General features: G+C 36.4%; 1 protein-coding gene and 1 long non-coding RNA gene across 2 annotated transcripts; both read right to left on the bottom strand.

The window, feature by feature from the left end:
• Positions 1-1,722: 1,722 nt before the first annotated feature.
• LOC128554386 (uncharacterized) lies at positions 1,723-3,189 on the bottom strand. The gene has a single exon (XM_053535668.1). It carries the CDS (start codon positions 3,187-3,189, stop codon positions 1,723-1,725), a length of 1,467 nt encoding a protein of 488 aa, XP_053391643.1.
• Positions 3,190-10,049: 6,860 nt separating this feature from the next.
• On the bottom strand, positions 10,050-18,996 carry LOC128554387 (uncharacterized). Its single transcript, XR_008369593.1, has 4 exons — positions 18,857-18,996; positions 17,372-17,475; positions 17,098-17,187; positions 10,050-11,696 (listed from the first exon to the last, which is right to left on the bottom strand). It is a non-coding gene; the product is annotated as an uncharacterized LOC128554387 (long non-coding RNA).
• Positions 18,997-19,797: the final 801 nt, after the last annotated feature.

Raw genomic sequence — 19,797 nt, forward strand, 5'->3', positions numbered from 1 at the left:
CCAAAACAGCTGCTAAGTCTCTATGATTTTAGACATTTTAATTATATAAATTGTTAAATACGTATTGCTGTTTGCTATATTCATAAGCAGCTGTGAAACAAAGTGATTGTTCCTGAAATACCCTTCTATATATGCCATAAAATTTATAAAACTATTTTAATTTAACTACTTAAAGGGCCATAATGGCTTTGTTTATTATGTGACTGCCGCTTGTGCTGTTATGGACGTAAAATCCATTTCAAAATCGGCTGTCGTTGTGTTCGGTCCTCGGAGATGGACTCGGTTAAGTTGTTCGAGGTTAATTGACAACTTGGATAAGTTTGTTTCATTTTACCTTAGTAATAAAACTATAACCACATTAATTATGCACCATCGGTTTTACTTAAGGACGAGCATCAACTAGCTTAACATAATATTAAGGGGCACAAACTGTCATACCTTGGAAACATTATCAGCATTGACTAAGTCCTAAACATATTTTTCCAAAACGAAATCGGCTCTTGTTGTGTCTGGTCCCAGGAGGGACGAGCAAAGTTTAGAAAAGGTCAGGGCTAAGGTTTGGCTATTTTAAAAACTTAAATGACATCTTGTTTTTACACAATATGAGGGCTACTGACTACTCAGCATTAGGCAAATTACTGTGAAAATCGGTCTTGTTCGTTAACTATGGGTGCTTGACATAACATAACATAACAAGCAAGTGTTTAAATTTGATTCAGTTTTATTGAATGCGTGTATACAGTTCATCACTATCTAGTACCAATTTCAGCAATTATGTCTCTGAAACAAGTTGCATTTCGTCGTCTTCTCTCAGTAAACACGGACGGTGGCATCGGCCGGTAATGCTTCTTTCTATCAACGTATCTGATAAATCTGTCTACGATTCCGTGATCCACGAATGAGAATATGAAAAGTCCATTACACACCATCCAGTATACCTTCTCACTATTTGCTATATAAGTATTAAAAGTAGTCAAAACTACAAAAACTTTTTTTTAAAAAAATCACTTTATTTTTAACCAACGTTCGGCTACATTAGCCTTCTTCAGGGTTCAAAATAAACATAACAAAGGAAGTGACGTCAACGTCAAACGACGTCGATGACGACAACGTCAACATTAAACAAAAAGTTTGGCGTAAAAATCATAAACAGGATCATAGTATGATACATAAATACTGGTTAAAAAAATGCAGTATGAGTGCAATGATTAAGGAATACATACACAGTAATAATATAAACGAATATAACAAGTATTTCAGAAAGGCATTAATACAGAATTTTTGAATTCATTCCTTGTGGAGACACAGTGCCCAAACGATACATCCAGTAAATCTCTTTTAAAAGCCTTTTCCAAGGATTAGTTACTTTATCAATGGGCATAAACGAGAAATCCTGAATAGTATGTCCTTGAGAATTAAAATGTTCAGAAACATTAGTAGTAGTTTCTGGATAATGATTGATATCAAATCTGTGACTATTCATTCTTTGTGAACATTGCTGGTGCGTTTGTCCAACTTACTGTTTCAAACATTTATTACATGTTATTGAGTAAATAACATCAGTTGAACTGCATGACAGATCATGTCTAACATTATAACAAGATGAACTGGTGGAACTAGAAAATGAATTATCTTCATTAATATTTAAACAGTGTGTACAGCGACGTCTATAACATTAACTTACACTACAGTTTATGTCTTTCTTGCTCAGCCTAGAATGAACTAAACATCTTGAATATTCTTGGGTCTTTTGTAAGCAACAATAGGTTTATAGTCATATAATTGTCTAACACTCTCTTGTTGAGAATACTTTAGAAGATTCCAATATTGGTTTATTATTTTACCAATATTAGGCAATGATGGATTGTAGGTACATACAAAAGGAATGACTTTATCCGTATTTCTGTTACTGCACGAATTAAGAGCATCTTGCATTGAAAGAGAAGAGGCCTTCTTTAATGCCTCATTTATAACACATTCAGGGTAGTTACGTGCTTGAAAGTATTCTCTGAGCTTGTCCATTTCCTTGTCAAAAATGGTATTATCCGAAGTAATACGCCTAAAGCGCTTAGCCTGGCTAAATGGAATACCCTTTTTACATGGAACTGGGTGACATGATGAAAATTCTATGTACTGATGATTGTTAGCGTCTTTTTCATGAACACTAGTGTGCAAGATACCATTTTCATCTTTTTCTATGTTAACATCTAAAAAAGTAGCAGTATCTTTAGAGTAACAATATGTAAATTTTATAGTATCATGAAAACTGTTCAATCTGTCAAAAAAGTCTAATAAGTCCTCTTCTGAATGATTCCAGATGAAAAAAATATCTAAAAAACGTAACCAGATAAGTGGTTTCTTATCACAGGAGTCAATAAATTCTTTTTCAAGTTTACCCATAAATAGAGAGGCAAAACAATGAGGCATTTTTGTTCCCATAGCAGTTCCAAATGTTTGAATGTAATTAATTTCATTGAACTGGAAGTCGTTTTTTGTAAGTATTAATTCAATGATTTTAGAAATGGAGTTAATAGAATCCTGTGGTCTACTACCATTTTCCATAAAATATTTGCAAGCATCTATGCCCTCACCATGAGGAATATTACTGTATAAAGATGTTACATCGAGTGTTACAAGATATGCATCTTTATCTATGCTAGAGAGGTTTTGTAACTTTTTGATAAAGTATGTAGTGTCTTTTACATAGGAAGGTAAAGATTCCATGTAAGGTTTAAAGATTGTATCAACATATGCAGACATATTTTCAGTTAAATCTCCACAACCTGAAATAATAGGTCTCCCTGGGTAACCTAGGGGTAAATCTGGGTCAAACGTTTTATGAATTTTAGGTAATATATAAAATTGCGGCACTCTGTCTGCGTTTGAGGGGTATAGATTTTCTAAAGTTGATTCTCTAATATTTTCTAAATTGTTAAGACTATCATGTATGTCTTTATTGAACAATTTCTGGGGATTTTCATCAAGTCTCTTATAATATTTGTTGTTTTCTAGCTGTCTATAAGCCTCAGAAATATAATCTTTTCTGTTCATTATAACGACACTGGAACCTTTGTCTGCTTTCTTCACGACAATAGTTTCATCTTGACTCAGTTGTTTTAACGCCTCTTGTTCTTCTTTTGATAAATTTGATCTGTATTTGTACTTTTTTGTCACTAAGCAAAATTTCATTGGTAACTGCCTCTATATAAAAATCAAGGGTTGAGTCTCTACCAGATTTGGGTATAAACGTAGATTTAGAATTATCTCTCTTATTAAAGTTATTATCTGCAGAGTTATTTATTACTTCAGAGTCGGTAAAAGAGGTAAAGTATTCTTTAAGGCGTAATTTTCTAGTGAATTCAAAAACATCTTGCTTCAGCTGAATAACATTATGATGTTTTGGCTTCAGACAATATTTTAAACCTTTACCCAGCAGTCTATATTCTGTGCCGGTTAATTTTCTGTTCGAAAGGTTAATTACCGTTTTCTTACCCCTTTCAAAAAGTTGCAAACAGTGCTACAATGTTTACGAATTCGTTTCTCCATGACTGTACCGAATAGTAATCCATCAGAACAAGTAGCAACCTGGTATCATACTTTGATACAATGATTTCATATTTCATCGCTGGATCTGACAAGTACGCGAGAAAAAGCATATGTAAAAGTTCGGTGTCATCTTCTTCAAGGAAGCCATACATTTGTTCCTCAAAGTATCTCTCGTGACAGTCACTGAGCAACAATGTCTTTTCTGTCTCGTCGTACATATCTTCGTCGTGTGATAACAGCATGTCCAGAGTCTGAGATCTCTGTCTGAACGTTTCAATGCTGATGATATGTGCAAGCATCTTGTAGAATCTATGAGTTGTATGATAACCTTTTGTGTGTTGACAGTACAACTGCATTCAAGAGAATGAAGCTCGAGGGTCTATTTCTCTGGTACTGTACCGAAAAATAACTTTTTCTATCAATCTGCTTTCTGATTGGTCAGTACAAAGTAGGCGTGGTTTAAATGCCACATTCTGATTGGTCGAAACTATTTTGCTAGAAAGAGTGTACGCTGATGTGTTTAAACTCTCATTCTGTATCTGAACAATGAACAGTGCAGCCGCAAATTTACTGAGCTCATTCATGACGAAGAGTCGTCGACAAGCAGTAGAAAGTATTGTCAAGTACAAACAAAAAGGCCTCATGAGAAGAGCTCAGAACTTGATTCAAAACATTGATAATGTAGTTACCTGTATCAACTTGGATCGTTACTTGTATCAGCTTGGATCATGGACGAGATCCTTCGTTGTTCAAGAATAGCTTGTCGACGCTATCCAAACTGAATTTGTGGGAAAACGAAATTAGAGAGGCAACGAACGACTAAGATATGCCGGACATCATATCTGCTGCAAGATTTCTTTTGGAGAATCAAGGCTTGCTGAGGGATGAAATTGGTAAGTTAACACTTTCAACTTAAACTTGATACTTTTACTTTTTAGTTTTAGCTAAAAGTGGCTTGTTGAATTAACCATGTAACATTTTTTAAAAGGTTTAACTGACGTTCGTTTATTCCTCTGTTTCAGACAAAATGGACAAAGCAAAGAAACAGATCACACTAACAGAAACCATCGTCATAAGCGATGAGGAAAATGAAAAGTTGCCAAAATTGACTCATTCTGCCGACGGTTTAAAATCCAGAACACGAAGCATTAGAGGATTTCACAAATTCAATCCATACAGGAGAGCAACGAGCACTGCTACTGCTACAGCTACAGCTACAAGCACAAGTATAGAGTCGAATGCTGATGACACGAGTAAAACGGTTTTAACAGAGTCAGATTGGCGACGAAGAGAAGAAGAGCTGAGCAAGAGTCACAAGATGGAAATATCTGCAAGAGAATAACTATTAACCTGTGTTATTTGTTTAACAAACAGGAAAGAGTTTACTCTAATACCTTGTGCTGATACATTTTGTGAGGACTGTGCTTATGTAATGGAGAGACAGAATGAATGTTGCTTCTGTAAGTCGAACGTTCAAACCAGTGTTAAATCAATAAAATCTGGAAAGTAGATCCCTCGGAAGCACCGAGAACAAGGCAAACAGTGAAAATTGCAGACTCGGTTTGATTGAGTCTGTTCATAAGCAGTAATGAAAAATGCAACACTGCCCACGCCCTCTAGCACCGGCTTAAGCAGTACTCAATCTTCAAACCTAAATGACTTGAAATCAATGATCCCGAAGGACCAGAAAATATAACAACACTGAGATGAAGTCGGGGCGACATTTTACGGCCGCCACACAGCACTTAACACCCGCTGTTGTGAAGTAAATAAAATCTGGAAAGTAGATCCCTCGGAAGCACCGAGAACGAGGCAAACAGTGAAAATTGCAGACTCGGTTTGATTGAGTCTGTTCATGAGCAGTAATGAAAAATGCAACACTGCCCACGCCCCCTAGCATCAGCTTAAGCAGTACTCAATCTTCAAATCTAAATGACTTGAAATCAATCAGACTAACCGATTAATACTTTTGCTTTGTTCTGACAAAAGATGATGCACTGGATATAAAATGTTCAGAAGAATGCCATGTCTTACTTTGTCATATTTTAATGTAAACATAGCAAACTCACTTAGTCTAGGCAGATTTTGAAACAATGTCCTAATCGAGACTCAGTATGTCATCATGTTTTCTGTACAAGTGCACAAGAACGCTGCTACGAATCCTGATGATTAAACTTTTTCATTATAGATACGTTAACGCCTTGAGCAATCTAACAGGCAAATGAAAACTCAATCTGGAGAAAACGTTGCATGAAACATGAGTCTTGTATGTGTTATATCAATTTCTGTCGTGGTAAGAAAATCAAACCAGTTTGTTAATCACCTAAAAAAGCAGTGATTTATTTGCGTTTAAGGTATTGGACCCGTAATAGAGTAGCTTCTTTTTGAAGAGTATTCAATTCTTATCCATATACCTACTTTGACTGCAATTTTCAGGGGGCGTAGGTTCAAGCCTCACTGGGACCAAAATTATTTTCCCCATATTTTCCTTTTTTCTAGTATGTTTTTACCATTTTCAAGACTTATTATGGATGTATTGTACAAAAGTGGAACATTTTCATTTTATAAGGGATTTCTTGCTGTTCAAAGTGAATTTACCTCTGAATCAGGAGGGGTAGAGCTAGACATCTTTACAAATACTGAGTTACATGCGGTAAAAGTTCTCTATTTTGCCTTCATTCTTTAGATTACATATTGTGGAAGAAATTCAGGTAGCTTTTACTTCCGTCCAAAGTTATTTTTTGAACGCAGTGAGCAAAATTCAAAACAGACCCACAGCATTTTTCAATGTTGGAGTTAGAATTATGTCTTATTAAATCCGTTTACTTGAGGCACCCTAGAGAAAAATGATATTTACAGTTTTATTTTGTGTTCTATAATTGTTTAACAATAGTTTGATGTTTCTTTTATCAAAAGTAATGCTGTAATGAATTCTCTGCAAACGTTTTAGAAAGTGACAATCACATTGAAATTTGTCTCTACTTGACAGTGAGGAAATACCACAGATTATACAAAATTTACAGAAAACGGCTCGGTAAAAGTTGTTTAAAATTTGCAACACAGTGCGAAACATGGTCAACTTTAAGAATATACCATATGCCATTTTTTAAACATTACTATTAGGGGTCCAATACCTTAAGTTTGTATCAATTTCATAGCAAAATAGTTGGTCTTAATTAGGCATCTATGCTCTCCGGCATGTAAAAATATTGTGTCCGATTCTCCAGCATGACATTTCGTTTTTCCACAGTAAGCTAATGAGACATCGGCTCAAAGTATGAGCCGACGTATTCATTCGGCATTGCAATATCAAATTTAGAAAAAAATGAACAGTACCAAATTTATTCGACTCTGCATTTATCCAGACTTGTCACTGGCTTGTCTCGAGAACAAACTGTCATCTGAGAATCCAGAAACTCTAGATCACAGGGCCTCGACCCAAGGTTGCATTAAAAGAAATTTGGGATAGAGTGCCAATCTACAGAAGAAACAGAGAGAAGAAGTAGAAGCCAAATTCACTTCAAATTGACCGAATCGGTATCTCCACAAGACATTGTCATGCCAATCCCGATACTTGCCGCAATGCCTGGGCGACAAGGCTGTTCAAAGGTAGTAGCGAACATCTCAATTGAGAGGCATTGTTCTTTCTAAGAACGTGGTGTTGGCATGTTATATCTTGAAGACAATCATTGCAATGACGGGCAAACTAATCCCCTGCACCGGCTTCATTGCCTACTAGATGCAGAGTCGGGCCGAAGTGACAGTTTACCCGCGCCGATCTATGAAAGTCAATTTGAATGTGAACTATCGGTTGCCGTTCGGTCCACTAGTGTTTTTGATTTCGATAGTTTGAAATGAGAAAGAGATTTGTGTTTGCCAAAGTTTTAAAAGTTCAATATGGCATACACCAGAGTCGGGCTTCTAAGTTTTTTGTACTAGGATGACGTTGCAAGCTTGTCGTGAGTAGGCACCATTTGGCATACAGAGCTGGTTTGTATACCCGATCTAGCAATCTTAGCGGACATAATAAGACCAGATGATTCCTACTTTTCCAAGCTTGTAACGCCTCGTGATGACCAAAAACGGTTCCTTATGCTACTGCACATCACCCTACCATAGCATGAAGCTGGTCTAACGACACCTCCATACTTTTGGCTGTCCTGTTTTTGCCTAAACTTAGCCCAGCTGTAGCGATATCGGTTGCCGTTCGGTCTGTTAGCATTAGGAATTTTGATTTTTGTTTTTGAAGAGCAAGAGAAGAGAGAAAGAGGTTGCATCGTTTTATGTACAGCTGTTACATGCCAAATAAGCTGTACACTAGATACAACATTGAATTTGAAGCTTTGATTTTTTCAGTTACAAGCAAAAGCTTGTGTTCGCCAAAGTTCTGAAATTTTGATGTCATTTACACCATCATGTAGCAGTGTGAGTAAGCCAATATTGGTTTTCTTAAATTAAGCTAAACAAGAAGTAAGGATACGAAAACGCCCCTTGCCGTACTCCACCCCCAATGATATAAGTGATAAAGTCCTGTGCAGAGAGAAAAAACAACAATAAATAGCTAAATTAAGTTGTGCACAACTTTTCTTAAGAACTAACAACTAAGACTTAACTAGCATATCTTATACTAAGGTTGCAAAGGTCCCGTCGCTCTCGTTTCAAACAACTTGTCGTTGCTCCTAAGATGCAAAAAAAGATGAAGGAAAAAATGTGTTTCGTTAATTGGCTATCGCATTTTCTGGCGATTTGCAAAAGCACTGAACGATCAACAGGTGACCATGTCTACCATTATTATCGGAACGCAGCATCAAGTTGATGCGAGACTCAAACAGTAGACACTCAGAGGACCTCGAGAGTAAGTATATCATCTCGAGGGTCATTTCAATCACTGAGAATTCTGGCTGTCTTAGGCTGGAAAGATATTCCTTACTATTGCGGGGACAGGAGCTCAACCGTATTTCCGTTGTCGGTAAAGCGAGACAATCCTCGCCCTAAGTGGTTACGTCGAACACCGGACATTCTCAATTGATTGAAACCCCTGATCAAGTTCTAGCCGAACCAAGACTTGGCATCGCTATGTCAATGTGCGTTGCCAGTCTTATGTCCTAACCAAATCCTAACATATGCATTTCGAGAGAGACGCGACTTTGCCAAAGTACTCACCCCAGGCATTCTTCTTCTGTCTTGTACCCTTGTTACCACGAATTTAATCCATACATACAAGTATAACAAATGCAAAACAGACTGACGCGGAAACACCTTGTAATTCACATGGTGAAAGCCGCCTAATTGAACAACTGAGCTTGTGAAGCCGCTTATAAACGCCTGCCTACCGAAAAGTAACAAACTGTGACGTCACGAACGATTTGATTGGCTGATAGCTTTTAACATGGTTTCGTCCCACAGGACGAGTCTACACTAAAAGTAACTGACCAATCAGCGTCGAGCATTGTTTCCTCAAGTTTCAGGTGGTCACATGACTAATTGTGCAGCCGTAGAGAGCAGACGTGTTTTTGCATTGCTCTCGATCTGGCAAAGATTAGCAGTCCTAGGTCCCAAAGTATGTTGCCGATACTTGAAATGACCAATGCCAACTTTTCCTTTAATACTTAAAAACAATTAGTATGGACCACCTTAGGAGATCTGTTTCTCCCACATTAGACAGAATTGTATAGTGTCACTGATGCTGTTCGACCAAACATGAAATCATACATATAATGAAAAACTCTCAAGGTGGGTTGTTTTGGAAAATGTGTCCCATACATACAAGGATACAATGCTTTGACATTCCTAATGTATCATCATATTGTAATAGGAGAAGTTTCTCCTGCATTGGACAAAATCATATCTGACGGTATCATGCATCAGCTTTGCTAGAAATACTATAAAACCTTGAATGTCCCTACTAATACTTAAAAACTTTGAATGTCGACTGTTTCGGCAAATTTGTCCTGTAATGCAAAGACAATGGGCAATGGCAATGGCTTTGACATACAGGACAAGTTTCTCCTACATCGGAGTAGGACAAAATGTCCAACATCATGTTATGCATCATGTTGTTTTTACCCTACTGAGGAGAATTAGGAGAAAAGCATAGTGACTATATTGACCTTTTGCATTGATGGCAATTTCACGGATTGTAGGAGGAAAAATGCATCGGGACAAAATTCTAACATCATGTTGTTTGTTTTCCTACTGATTGAAATTGGAAAAAAAATAGCAACAGGATAGTGAAAAAATGATAACTATCCTGTGACGCATCAGGACAAAATTCCAACATCATGTAGAATAACAAGATTGCGATGCTAGATCAAACCTATAATCTTAGGGACCGGTATCATAGATAGACATTCGATGCTTTTCCCCATACACTAACTGCGGCGTCCGGACAGCTAGGCAACCAAAGAGTGTATTTCGCACATCTCACTAGAGGGAACGTCGTGCTTCCCTTTGGCGGAACAAAAGCATCTAATCCCTGTCCATGAATTATCGCAGCGTCAGGTTAAGCAATTCCCTATACCGGCTTCGCTGCCTCGCCAAATATAGAGTCGGGTCATGATAACCAGCATTAACACTTAACCCATGCCGATCAAAATCCAAACAAGTGAGGAAAAATTGCTCAACATCATATAAGGACAAAGATAAAATTGTAACCATCATGTAGCATTACGGTTGTATGAAGGATAAAATTCCAACATCATACTATTGCATCGTAAATCATTTCAAATCTTTGATATAGCCTTATGGTCATGTTTTGACATTCTGGTAGTTTGATACGGGTCTTATAATGATTTTATATTACAGCTTACTTGAAAGGTTGATAAGACGCATCTTTAGGATTTTGTATTTCGCTTTATTCGCATTGAGACGATGCATTGTAAGTGCTACACCTTTTCATCATACTAGAGTATTAGAGGTTTGACTGCAGTTTCGATGCAGAAGCATGTGGTTGGATATATGAAGGGCTCGTTGGCAAAGATAAAATGAGACGTTCAGGAAAAATGATCAGTCAGAAATCAGAGTTTTGTTTTTTAAAGTGTTAAAGTTTTGAAATATCTCAGAAGTGTACTTAAAAGTATAAATGTAGTAAAATGATGTTTCGAGTTTTCACGTCTCATGCTATATTTGTCAACGACCCTTGCTTGATCTAATTATATGTATCTCCGAAATGTGATAGACCACACTTGTCTACCACTTAATAAACAGAGGCATGACCAGCATGAGTGAACTTGTTCACTCACACAGGAGAATGCCAGTGTCTCTTAACATTTCATTAGGACATCATACTTAGCATACAAGCTGGCAAAGTATTAATTGCGCACAGACAAGACAGGCTATAATTAGACTCATGATACAGACAAACCAACACTAAACCTTTATCCCGGAGACTGTCATTACTTTTTATATTAAAATACAACAAACACAATAAGCAATAGTGTGCCTTTTTTACGGGCATAGCCACTTGTACGGGCAAATTTCATTTTTTCACAATACAACCAAATATGAAATACATCAGAGTCTATTATTTTCAATGGTAAAAGGTCTATCTCTGTTTTCATCAAAAAGTACACATCCCTGTGAACACCGTCTTTAGCATCTGGTCTCTGCAGTAGCTACCTGTAATAGAAAAATATAAGACTGAAAGGCATTTCAAATTTTCTAAAAAAAAGTGAATAGAGTATTTATGAAAGTAATTCAATGCAAACATATGAAGCTGAAATGACATTATGCTGGTTGAAATTCAAGATATCTGCAAAGTAACTGTGAGATAAAAACCTGATTTCTCAAGAAATATGCTGAGGAAAATCTGTCACTGCTGTATGAAAAATTATGAAACAGAACGTCTGTAAATTACTGTTCATATTTTAATGTTTTCTGCATCACACAAAATCAAATGTAGAATGACACTTGATACTGAAATGCTTTGCAAACATTCACAGCCTTATAGAATGTATAACAAAATGTTCAAACATCAAGCTGAAATGGCATTGTATTTTTTTTTAATTCAATAATCTGCTCAGTATTTGTGAAATGAATATCTGATTTTTTCCCTTTAATTTTGCTAGTGAAAGTCTGTCACCCATCACTTCGGTACGAGCTTGTATGCTTGTATGCTTGTCCTTGGCCAGTACAAATCACATCACTGTGCACTGAAAAAAATTAAAGAAAACATCATTCTATCTATGCTTATTGATAATTCATTCTACCAAAGTGCTTATTCATTTTCACACACACAAAAATGAGACAAAATCTGGTCTAGAAATATTTCCTGAACGTTTCAGAAAGCTTGGCTAGTTCACATACCCTGAAATCCCGAAAATAAGCTAAAGCTTATTTTAAATTTTCGTAAGGATTTGGTGGCTTATTTTTGAGACCGGCTTGTTTTTGAGTCCGGCGAACTTTCGAGTACATATATCCGGTAACGAGTTGAAAACCGGCATATCTTTGAGTGCCATTTTTTTTCATACCGCTGTTTGACTTTTAGTAAAAACCTCGACGTTTCAATCGCCAAACCGTGAATGGGTATGAATAACATACATAATACGTGACAAACACCGCATTGTGTTATCAATTTAACAGTAGTTTTATAGGCTTTCTTATATAGCGGTATAATTATATATACAATGGTGTTTTACAAGATGTAAAAAATGGAAACGCCACAACAAAATAGTAGGAGCTATACGAGGGAATTTAAACTGAAAGTTGTGTCTCATTACAAAACGTTGTCAGTTGGAAAAATTAAAACTAAAATAATAGACACAGCCCGACATTTTAACATATATATTAGAAAAAACTAATGTTAGACGTCGGCTGAAAGCTAAGGCGGACATTAAAAACTCGCCAAAAGGTTCTAAAAGTACCGGTTCGGGACGAAGAGCTTTATTTCCAGACATGGAATCTCAGTTACATTACGAATTTCTTGAAATTAGACAAGAATAACTGAAAACAAAAGCTTGGTGGTTCAAATCCCGTGGAAAGGAACTTTGATACAAAAAGGTGAACGACTAATTTTTGAGTACGGCTTATTTATGAACCCTTTTTGCCTGTAGTGAAATGGTGGCTTATTTTCGAGACCGGCTTATTATCGAAACCCGCTTATTTTCGGGATTTCAGGGTATCTACAGACAGTGTTTGATTTTCAAGTTTTCTGCCTTACACTTGCTTATTCTGTAACACATGCATACAAAATCAGAAATATGTAGCAAAACATTTCCCCTTAATTTTGCTAGTGAAAGTCTGTCACCCATCACTTTAGTACGAGCTTGTATGCTTGTATGCTTGTCCTTGGCCAGTACAAGCTTATTTTAATTAATAGTTTTTCGTCCCTAGTATTGTTAATGATTTGTTTTCATTTTCCCTCTATTTTCAGCCCAAACCTCAGAAGGTCAGGCGTACTAATAGGAATTATTTACCAGATGCACTAGTCCAAGCATACCAAGAATGCATAGAGAATAACATGCCAGTTAAAACAGCAACTCGGTTATTCAATGTGCCACGCACTAGTCTCAGAGACAGGTTAAATGGAAAAGTGCATCCACTTTTACTGTAACCACTGGGAAACCCCCTTTGTTCACATTAATGGAAGAAGCAAAGCTTGTTAATCACATTAAAACGATGGCAAATTATGGGTACGGTTACACACGCCAGGAATTTGTGAATTTGGCATTTAGTCTAGCAGTACAACTTGGTAAGCGACGTAAAGAGGAATCATTGATACTAAAGTGGATACGAGGGTTTCTCAACCGATGGCCGGAACTGCGTGTTCTGAAACCTAGAAATTTAGAATATTCTAGAGCAAGAATGGCATCAGACAGTACTGTATCTATTTTTTGAAAACCTAAACTAATGTCTTGTAGAACATTGCTTAATAGACAAGCCTCATCTTATCTATAATTTGGAAGAGAAGGGAAAAACAACAGAGCATAAACCACCCCACATAGTTGGAAGTTCTTCACATTCTCCCCCTCCTGTGAAATCTGGCCGTGGAAAGACTGTGACTGTTCTAGGATGTATTAGTACAAGTGGTGCTTCCATACCACCTTTTTTTTGTCTTCCCAGGGAAACGAATGAACCCAAGGCTTATTGAAGGAAAATCCCCGGGAGCTGATGCAATGGTCAGTGAATCTGACTGGTCCAACCAAGCTATTTTCAGACATTATATTATGAATCATTTTGTGAAGTTCATTCCTGGGCGCGAAAAGTAAAAAAGTGCTGTTGATTTTAGACGGCCATAAGTCACATGTTTCTGTGGGTATCTGTGAATGGGCTAAGGAGAACGGCATCATATTCTTCTATCTTTCCCCACATACAAGCCACATTCTTCAACCCCTAGATGTTTCTTGCTATGGTCCTTTCGAACGTATCTTCAATTCAGAATGTCACAAGCTGATGCGTCAGACAGAAGCCACTCTGACCCTCTACAATGTATGTGAGGTAGCATGCCGTGTATATACAAAGGCCTTATCTTCAGAAAATGCTCAGTCCGCATTCAAACGCACTGGTATTTTTCCACTGGACAAAGATGCTATTCCTGCTGAATCGCTTATACCAGCAGAAGTATACAAGCCCAATAACGTCCAAGAAGCAGATGAAAATGACAGTCAGGCCACTGTAGAAGTGGGCATTGAAGTTGATGTTAGTGCTAAGGTGCAGGACAAGTCTGCTGATCCGTTTGAAGTATTTGCTAGGAAGGAATCTCAGCTGATAAACATAAAATGTGAAAAAGAGTTCTAAAAAAACAAGAAAAACTATAAGTAAGATTATGGCAGGAAAGCAAGTAACTGATGAAGTTATAAGCAGGATGAAGGACCACGAAAGTAAGGAAATGAATCAAAGTGAAAGCAGTTGGGAAAGACTCATTTTCACGACAAAAAGAAGAAATTAAAAACAAAAGAAGTGCCACCTGCTAAGGAACATCAACCTGGACCATCACACATTAACTTACTACATGGCACCCCAAGTTGTGACAGTGACTCTGATGATGAACTGTCACTGTGCTGTGTATGTGAAAAGTTCACACCTACTGAGCTATCTCAAAGTGTCATTCTGGTGTTTGCAAAGTGGGCCCAGTGCGATGGGATTAGAAATGGCTTTCCTTGCATGCACTTGGTTCATTTAATCTATTGTTCTCCTGTCAGAGTGATTAGGAAGGGTGACAAATTTTTATGTCCCACTGTGATAAGGAGGAATAAATTGTAGAAAAATACCAGTTATAACAGTTTTAACAGTTTAGTGTTTTGAAGTTACATTTTTACAATTGTTCAGAAACTAATTCCATTACTAAGTTTTGCCTTAAATATTGTAACTTTCACGAAATTTTCAGAAGACAGGGCATTTATTTACTTCAGTAATATGATGAATTTTGAATTAATCGATGGGAATTTGATTAATACAATAGGTAAGTGAAGTGTTATTGTCTCATATCTTTTATTTACGTTTTACAGTTAAAGCTTAGAGTGGCGCAGTTTGGTCATCCAAGGATATTAGACACTTGCGGATTAAGTCTACGTGAACTGTGAACACCCAAGACGATCGCATTTTCAAGGGGACCGTCTCAACATGATAATTTTAATTTATGTGTGGTAGGAAAACATATAATGATGGTAAGGTCTGGCTTATTATGTCACCGCATAGGATAAGATTTGGATTTGTCTGTTCGTCCGTCTGTTTGCCAGAGAAATGTTTTGTTATACATATCGCAAAAAGTCTTTGATCTAGCGTCATAACACTTTCCTAAAATGTTAAATATTATAAGTTGCGAATCTGCGACAAAGTTGAAAAGATGAGCTAGTCTGATCATAATGTATTCGTATTCCATCGTCGTCGTCGTCCGAAATGAAAAAAAAAGAAGACATTTTAAACTGGGTCAGCTAGGATCAAAATATGTCAGCAGGTAAAACATCGTGAAAACTGTAGAAAACGTAATATCCATTTCTTTGTTGTTATTACATGCCCGAAGGAACGTATTTTTGGATACCCCTGGTGTTCATCTGGCCGTCTGTCTGTCTGTGCGTCCGTCTGTCCGTTAGCAATTTCTTGTCGACTGCGCTCTGTAACTCGTGAACACCTTGAAGGATTTTAAACGAACTTGATACAAATGTTCTCCACATCAAGACGACGTGCATAGTTTTAGTATCAGGTGGTTCGTTTTAAGGTCAAGGACACACATAAGGGGTCAAGGTCTTTTACTTTGTTTCGTGTCCGCTCTGTAACTCTTGATCTGTTTGAAGGATTTTAAAGAAACATTGCACAAACATCCACCACATCAAGACGACGTGCAGAGCGCATGTTTTGGATGGCTGGCTACAAGGTCAATGTCACACTAAGGGGTCAAAGGTCATAAAACTTTGTTTCGAGTGCGAAGTGTAACTCTTGAATTGCTTGAAAGATTTTAAAGAAATTTGGCACAAATGTTCACCACATTGAGACGACGTGCAGAGCACATGGCTCGCTTCAAGGTCAAGGTCACACTTAGGGGTCAAAGGTCACATGACATTATTTTGTGTTTATGTTGCTGTGCATTGCTGTGCCATTGTATTTATTTGGCAGATTCCTTTTTTGTTCACTTACAATATTTAGTTATTGAATTACTTCCCTTTATGTTACTATATAGATAGGGTATTTTGTAACTTTTTTATTATTGGCCGTAGAGAAAACCGAGACCATTTTTCTATGATACAGCATGGATGGTACCTGCAAAGTTAAAGTGTATTTTGACATATCTGTACCTGGTAATGATTTTTAGTGGACTTAGAATTATTGGGGGAATTTCTTCCCTTTGTTGTCCTTTTCCTTTGGGTTTCAACAGTAAAGTTCTTTAAATTTTGCAATTTTGCAATTTTTTTATCATAAACTTTTACCAAAAATTCTAAGTTAAAAAGGGGCATAATTCTGTCTAAATTCAAATCAGAGTTATGGGGACTGTATTTCCTCGTGTAGACTCATGCAGCGGGCTGGTAAGCTCTGAAAAGTAAAGGGGGAAAAGTGTAGTGATAGTAGGTTCATAGGCCACTTCCAACAGCCATGCTGTTGGGTTAACCCTTTAGCGACGTGGTTGAGTGTCCGACTACAGATCTCGAGGTCCGGGGTTCAAGCCCCGGTAGGAACCTTGGCATTTTCTCTCCCAGGGTTTACTTTATTAATAACTATTTTAAGCTTTGATAGTAACAGATATATTTGACTTTATTAAAAAATTTAACCAACGGCGACGCCGATGCCGACGCCGGAGCGAGTGCAATAGCTCTACATTTTCTTTGTAAAGTCGAGCTAAAAACAGACACATCCAAATTTGTATCACCTACTGCATAGTGATGATAAAATAACCCAAACCCTATTGCCGTTATACACTATTTTTTTCCTGCCGCGCATGATATAATCAAATTGTGTCGAGACGGTCCCCTTGAAAAATCGATCGTCTTAGGTGTCCACAGTCCACGTAGACTTAATTCGCAAATTGCTAATACCAAGTTTCTACAGCCTTACTCCTTACACTATGCTCAAGCTGAAAAGGCTTGTTTGCTGAAATTCAATAGATATTTGTAAAATGAATACCTGATTTTCTTTTCATAATTTACTGCTGTGGAACACACATCACTTCAATATGCTTGTAAAAATTTAGCATCTTGGCCTGTACATATTGCTCTGAAAAAAAAAGAAACAAGCAAAACATCATTCTATCATTGTTTATTAATTTTTCATACACATAGAATGAGACAAAATCTGGTCTATAAGTATTTCTATTATGTACACTGAGCATCTCAGAAAGCTTGGCTAGTTTAAAAGTTCAAATGACAATCAACAGTGACATATGAAAACATACACCTACCTTTTTCAGCTCCTGTATCAGGCATTCGCCTCCATCCTTGGTAGTTTTCAAATGCAGACATTCTGAGATGTATTTTCTCATAAAGAGGTTTTCCAATCCCACATCTGCAAACACAAGAAAACGATTTTATTCCACAAAAATACTTTCGACCGTTGAAAGCCATATCTCCAGCTCATTTGAAACATACATTTTCCCTTTTGTTGCCATGGCAATGAAATATTTTTATACTTTTTTTCGCATGCAAAACAAAGTGTGTTAATTAAATCAATTTCATTACTGCTAACAGATTTATCTTTATAATTTTAAAAGTTGTGACAACAAATAATGAAAACTTACTTATCCTAATGAAACATTATTAAACAGATTACCAAATGACCTGTTTCCATGTCAACTGAAAGGCTCTTTTCTGCTTTCTTTACATGAGCATTATGAATTGTCAATTGTAACAGTGATAAGTCCATTAAATATCCAAACATCAAAATATTGAAATCATAACATGCAAAAAGTTAAAAAATGCTAAATTTTAGCCCCGTTGCCATGGCAACTGGAAGGCTCTTTTCTGCTTTCTTAACAGGAGCATTATGAAATGTCAGTTATAACAGTGATAAGTCCATTAAATGTACAAACATCAAAATATTGAAGCTATAACATGCAAAAAGTTAAGAAAATGCTAAATTTTAGCCCTGTTGCCATGGCAACCAACGGTAAAAGTACACATTTTATACTCATAAATATACCAGGCCAAGAATTCTACCTCTGTACATGATTTTAAATCATACTTTGAAACGTTAACAAAATTAAAACAATAAAATATTGATTTTTTAAGAAATTTTTAGTTTCAGGATTCCAAAGAGTTATTTCCCTTAGTTAAGACCGTTTCTATGACAATTCTGTTACTGGCTTATATATGTTTGAAAAGTGTTTACATTGATATTTAATCAAACATTTGTAACAGTAATCATTGTTTGTTTTTTTTTTCAATTTATTTAAGTATACCCCCAAGATACACTAATGCTTTCTTTCACTACAGCACATAAGGTAAACATTAGATTTTCCATAAACAATTGTCCTTGCAGATTTTAATGTTTATTTTTGGAAAATACATGCATTTTGGTAAAAAACGGCACATATTTTATCATTTTGGTGGGGGCCAAAATTGGCCTAAATCCTACGTACCCCTTTACGATATTTACGCCGAGCACTGGTATACCCATCACGACAAGTGCTGGTTTGACCACTCTTCTGTTGAACAAATTTTGTATTTTTAAAGAAAACTCCTATTTTTTTTTTTTTTTTTTTTTGCTGTTATAATCATTTTATTGTTTTTTCTTTCAACGTTTTTTACTCCAATGAAATTTGCTTACTGTATTGTTATTGTTTATTAGAAATAGATTTATATAGTGATAACATTTAGTTATTTGAATGTGTAATGAGAGTAATTCATTTTGTTTATTTAATTAGCTTATGCAGACTTAGCAGACTTACCTGCAGTGACCAGTCGTTTAGTTCCCGTTGTACAAAAGCTTCATTGCTTGCTTAAATCAATTGGTAAATATTGCCATTATCGGCAAGAAAAACATGACTCGTCCTGCTTTGTCTCCTATGAATAACTACAAAATGACAATCTTTCCAGAAAATAAACTTTATTTAAGGTAAATAAACTCCATGATTAATATAAATCCATCTCAAAAAAGGGTAAACATTGAATTAATTTTCAAATCGAGAGGCTTCCGCCATTTTGTTTCTAATGTAAACTGTAAAATGGCCCTGCGCAACGGCCAATCAAAATCGATATTCACTTTCCGTATATACCGTCTGTTTGGAGGGGCCAGCTGATGGGTAAAATTCGCTCACGGGATATGCTTTCGACTACCGCTATCGTACACCGACGCACTACCTCAGCCGCCAAATGCAGACTATATTTTTGGGGTTCTCCATTACCACTACTGTTTTGCAGGCGGGCTACCGCAGACGACTTATACTTACCAGAAAAATTGGGGTGCTCATTTCCATAGCACATGATGCAGTATTGGGGTAAAAATCGTATTTTTTCGCAACTGAAAATAGAAGGAATTACCAAAAATATACTAAATTTTTACGCTGCGTAATTTTTATGTAAAACGGTTGCTACACTATTGTAGTTATGTCCATTGTATTGTTTTTGGTATAACTACACTGTGGCACAACTTATAATTTCTTGTTTCCTGCAATAGTCTACTATGGTATTTGTATGCATGTAAAACATACAGTTAATTTTATTTATTAAATATCACATATTTAAACGGTCACTGTATCACTGTGGCAGTACATGCTATTTTATGTGAATATGCATTAATACGCTACTATAGCAATTATGTGCAGAGTAAACATACAGTTAATGTTACTTATTAAAGAGAAACTTTAAAATATTGGTGTCAGCTGATGCC

Source organism: Mercenaria mercenaria, unplaced genomic scaffold, assembly GCF_021730395.1.
Source record: "Mercenaria mercenaria strain notata unplaced genomic scaffold, MADL_Memer_1 contig_4997, whole genome shotgun sequence".
NCBI classification, from domain to species: Eukaryota; Metazoa; Mollusca; class Bivalvia; order Venerida; family Veneridae; genus Mercenaria; species Mercenaria mercenaria.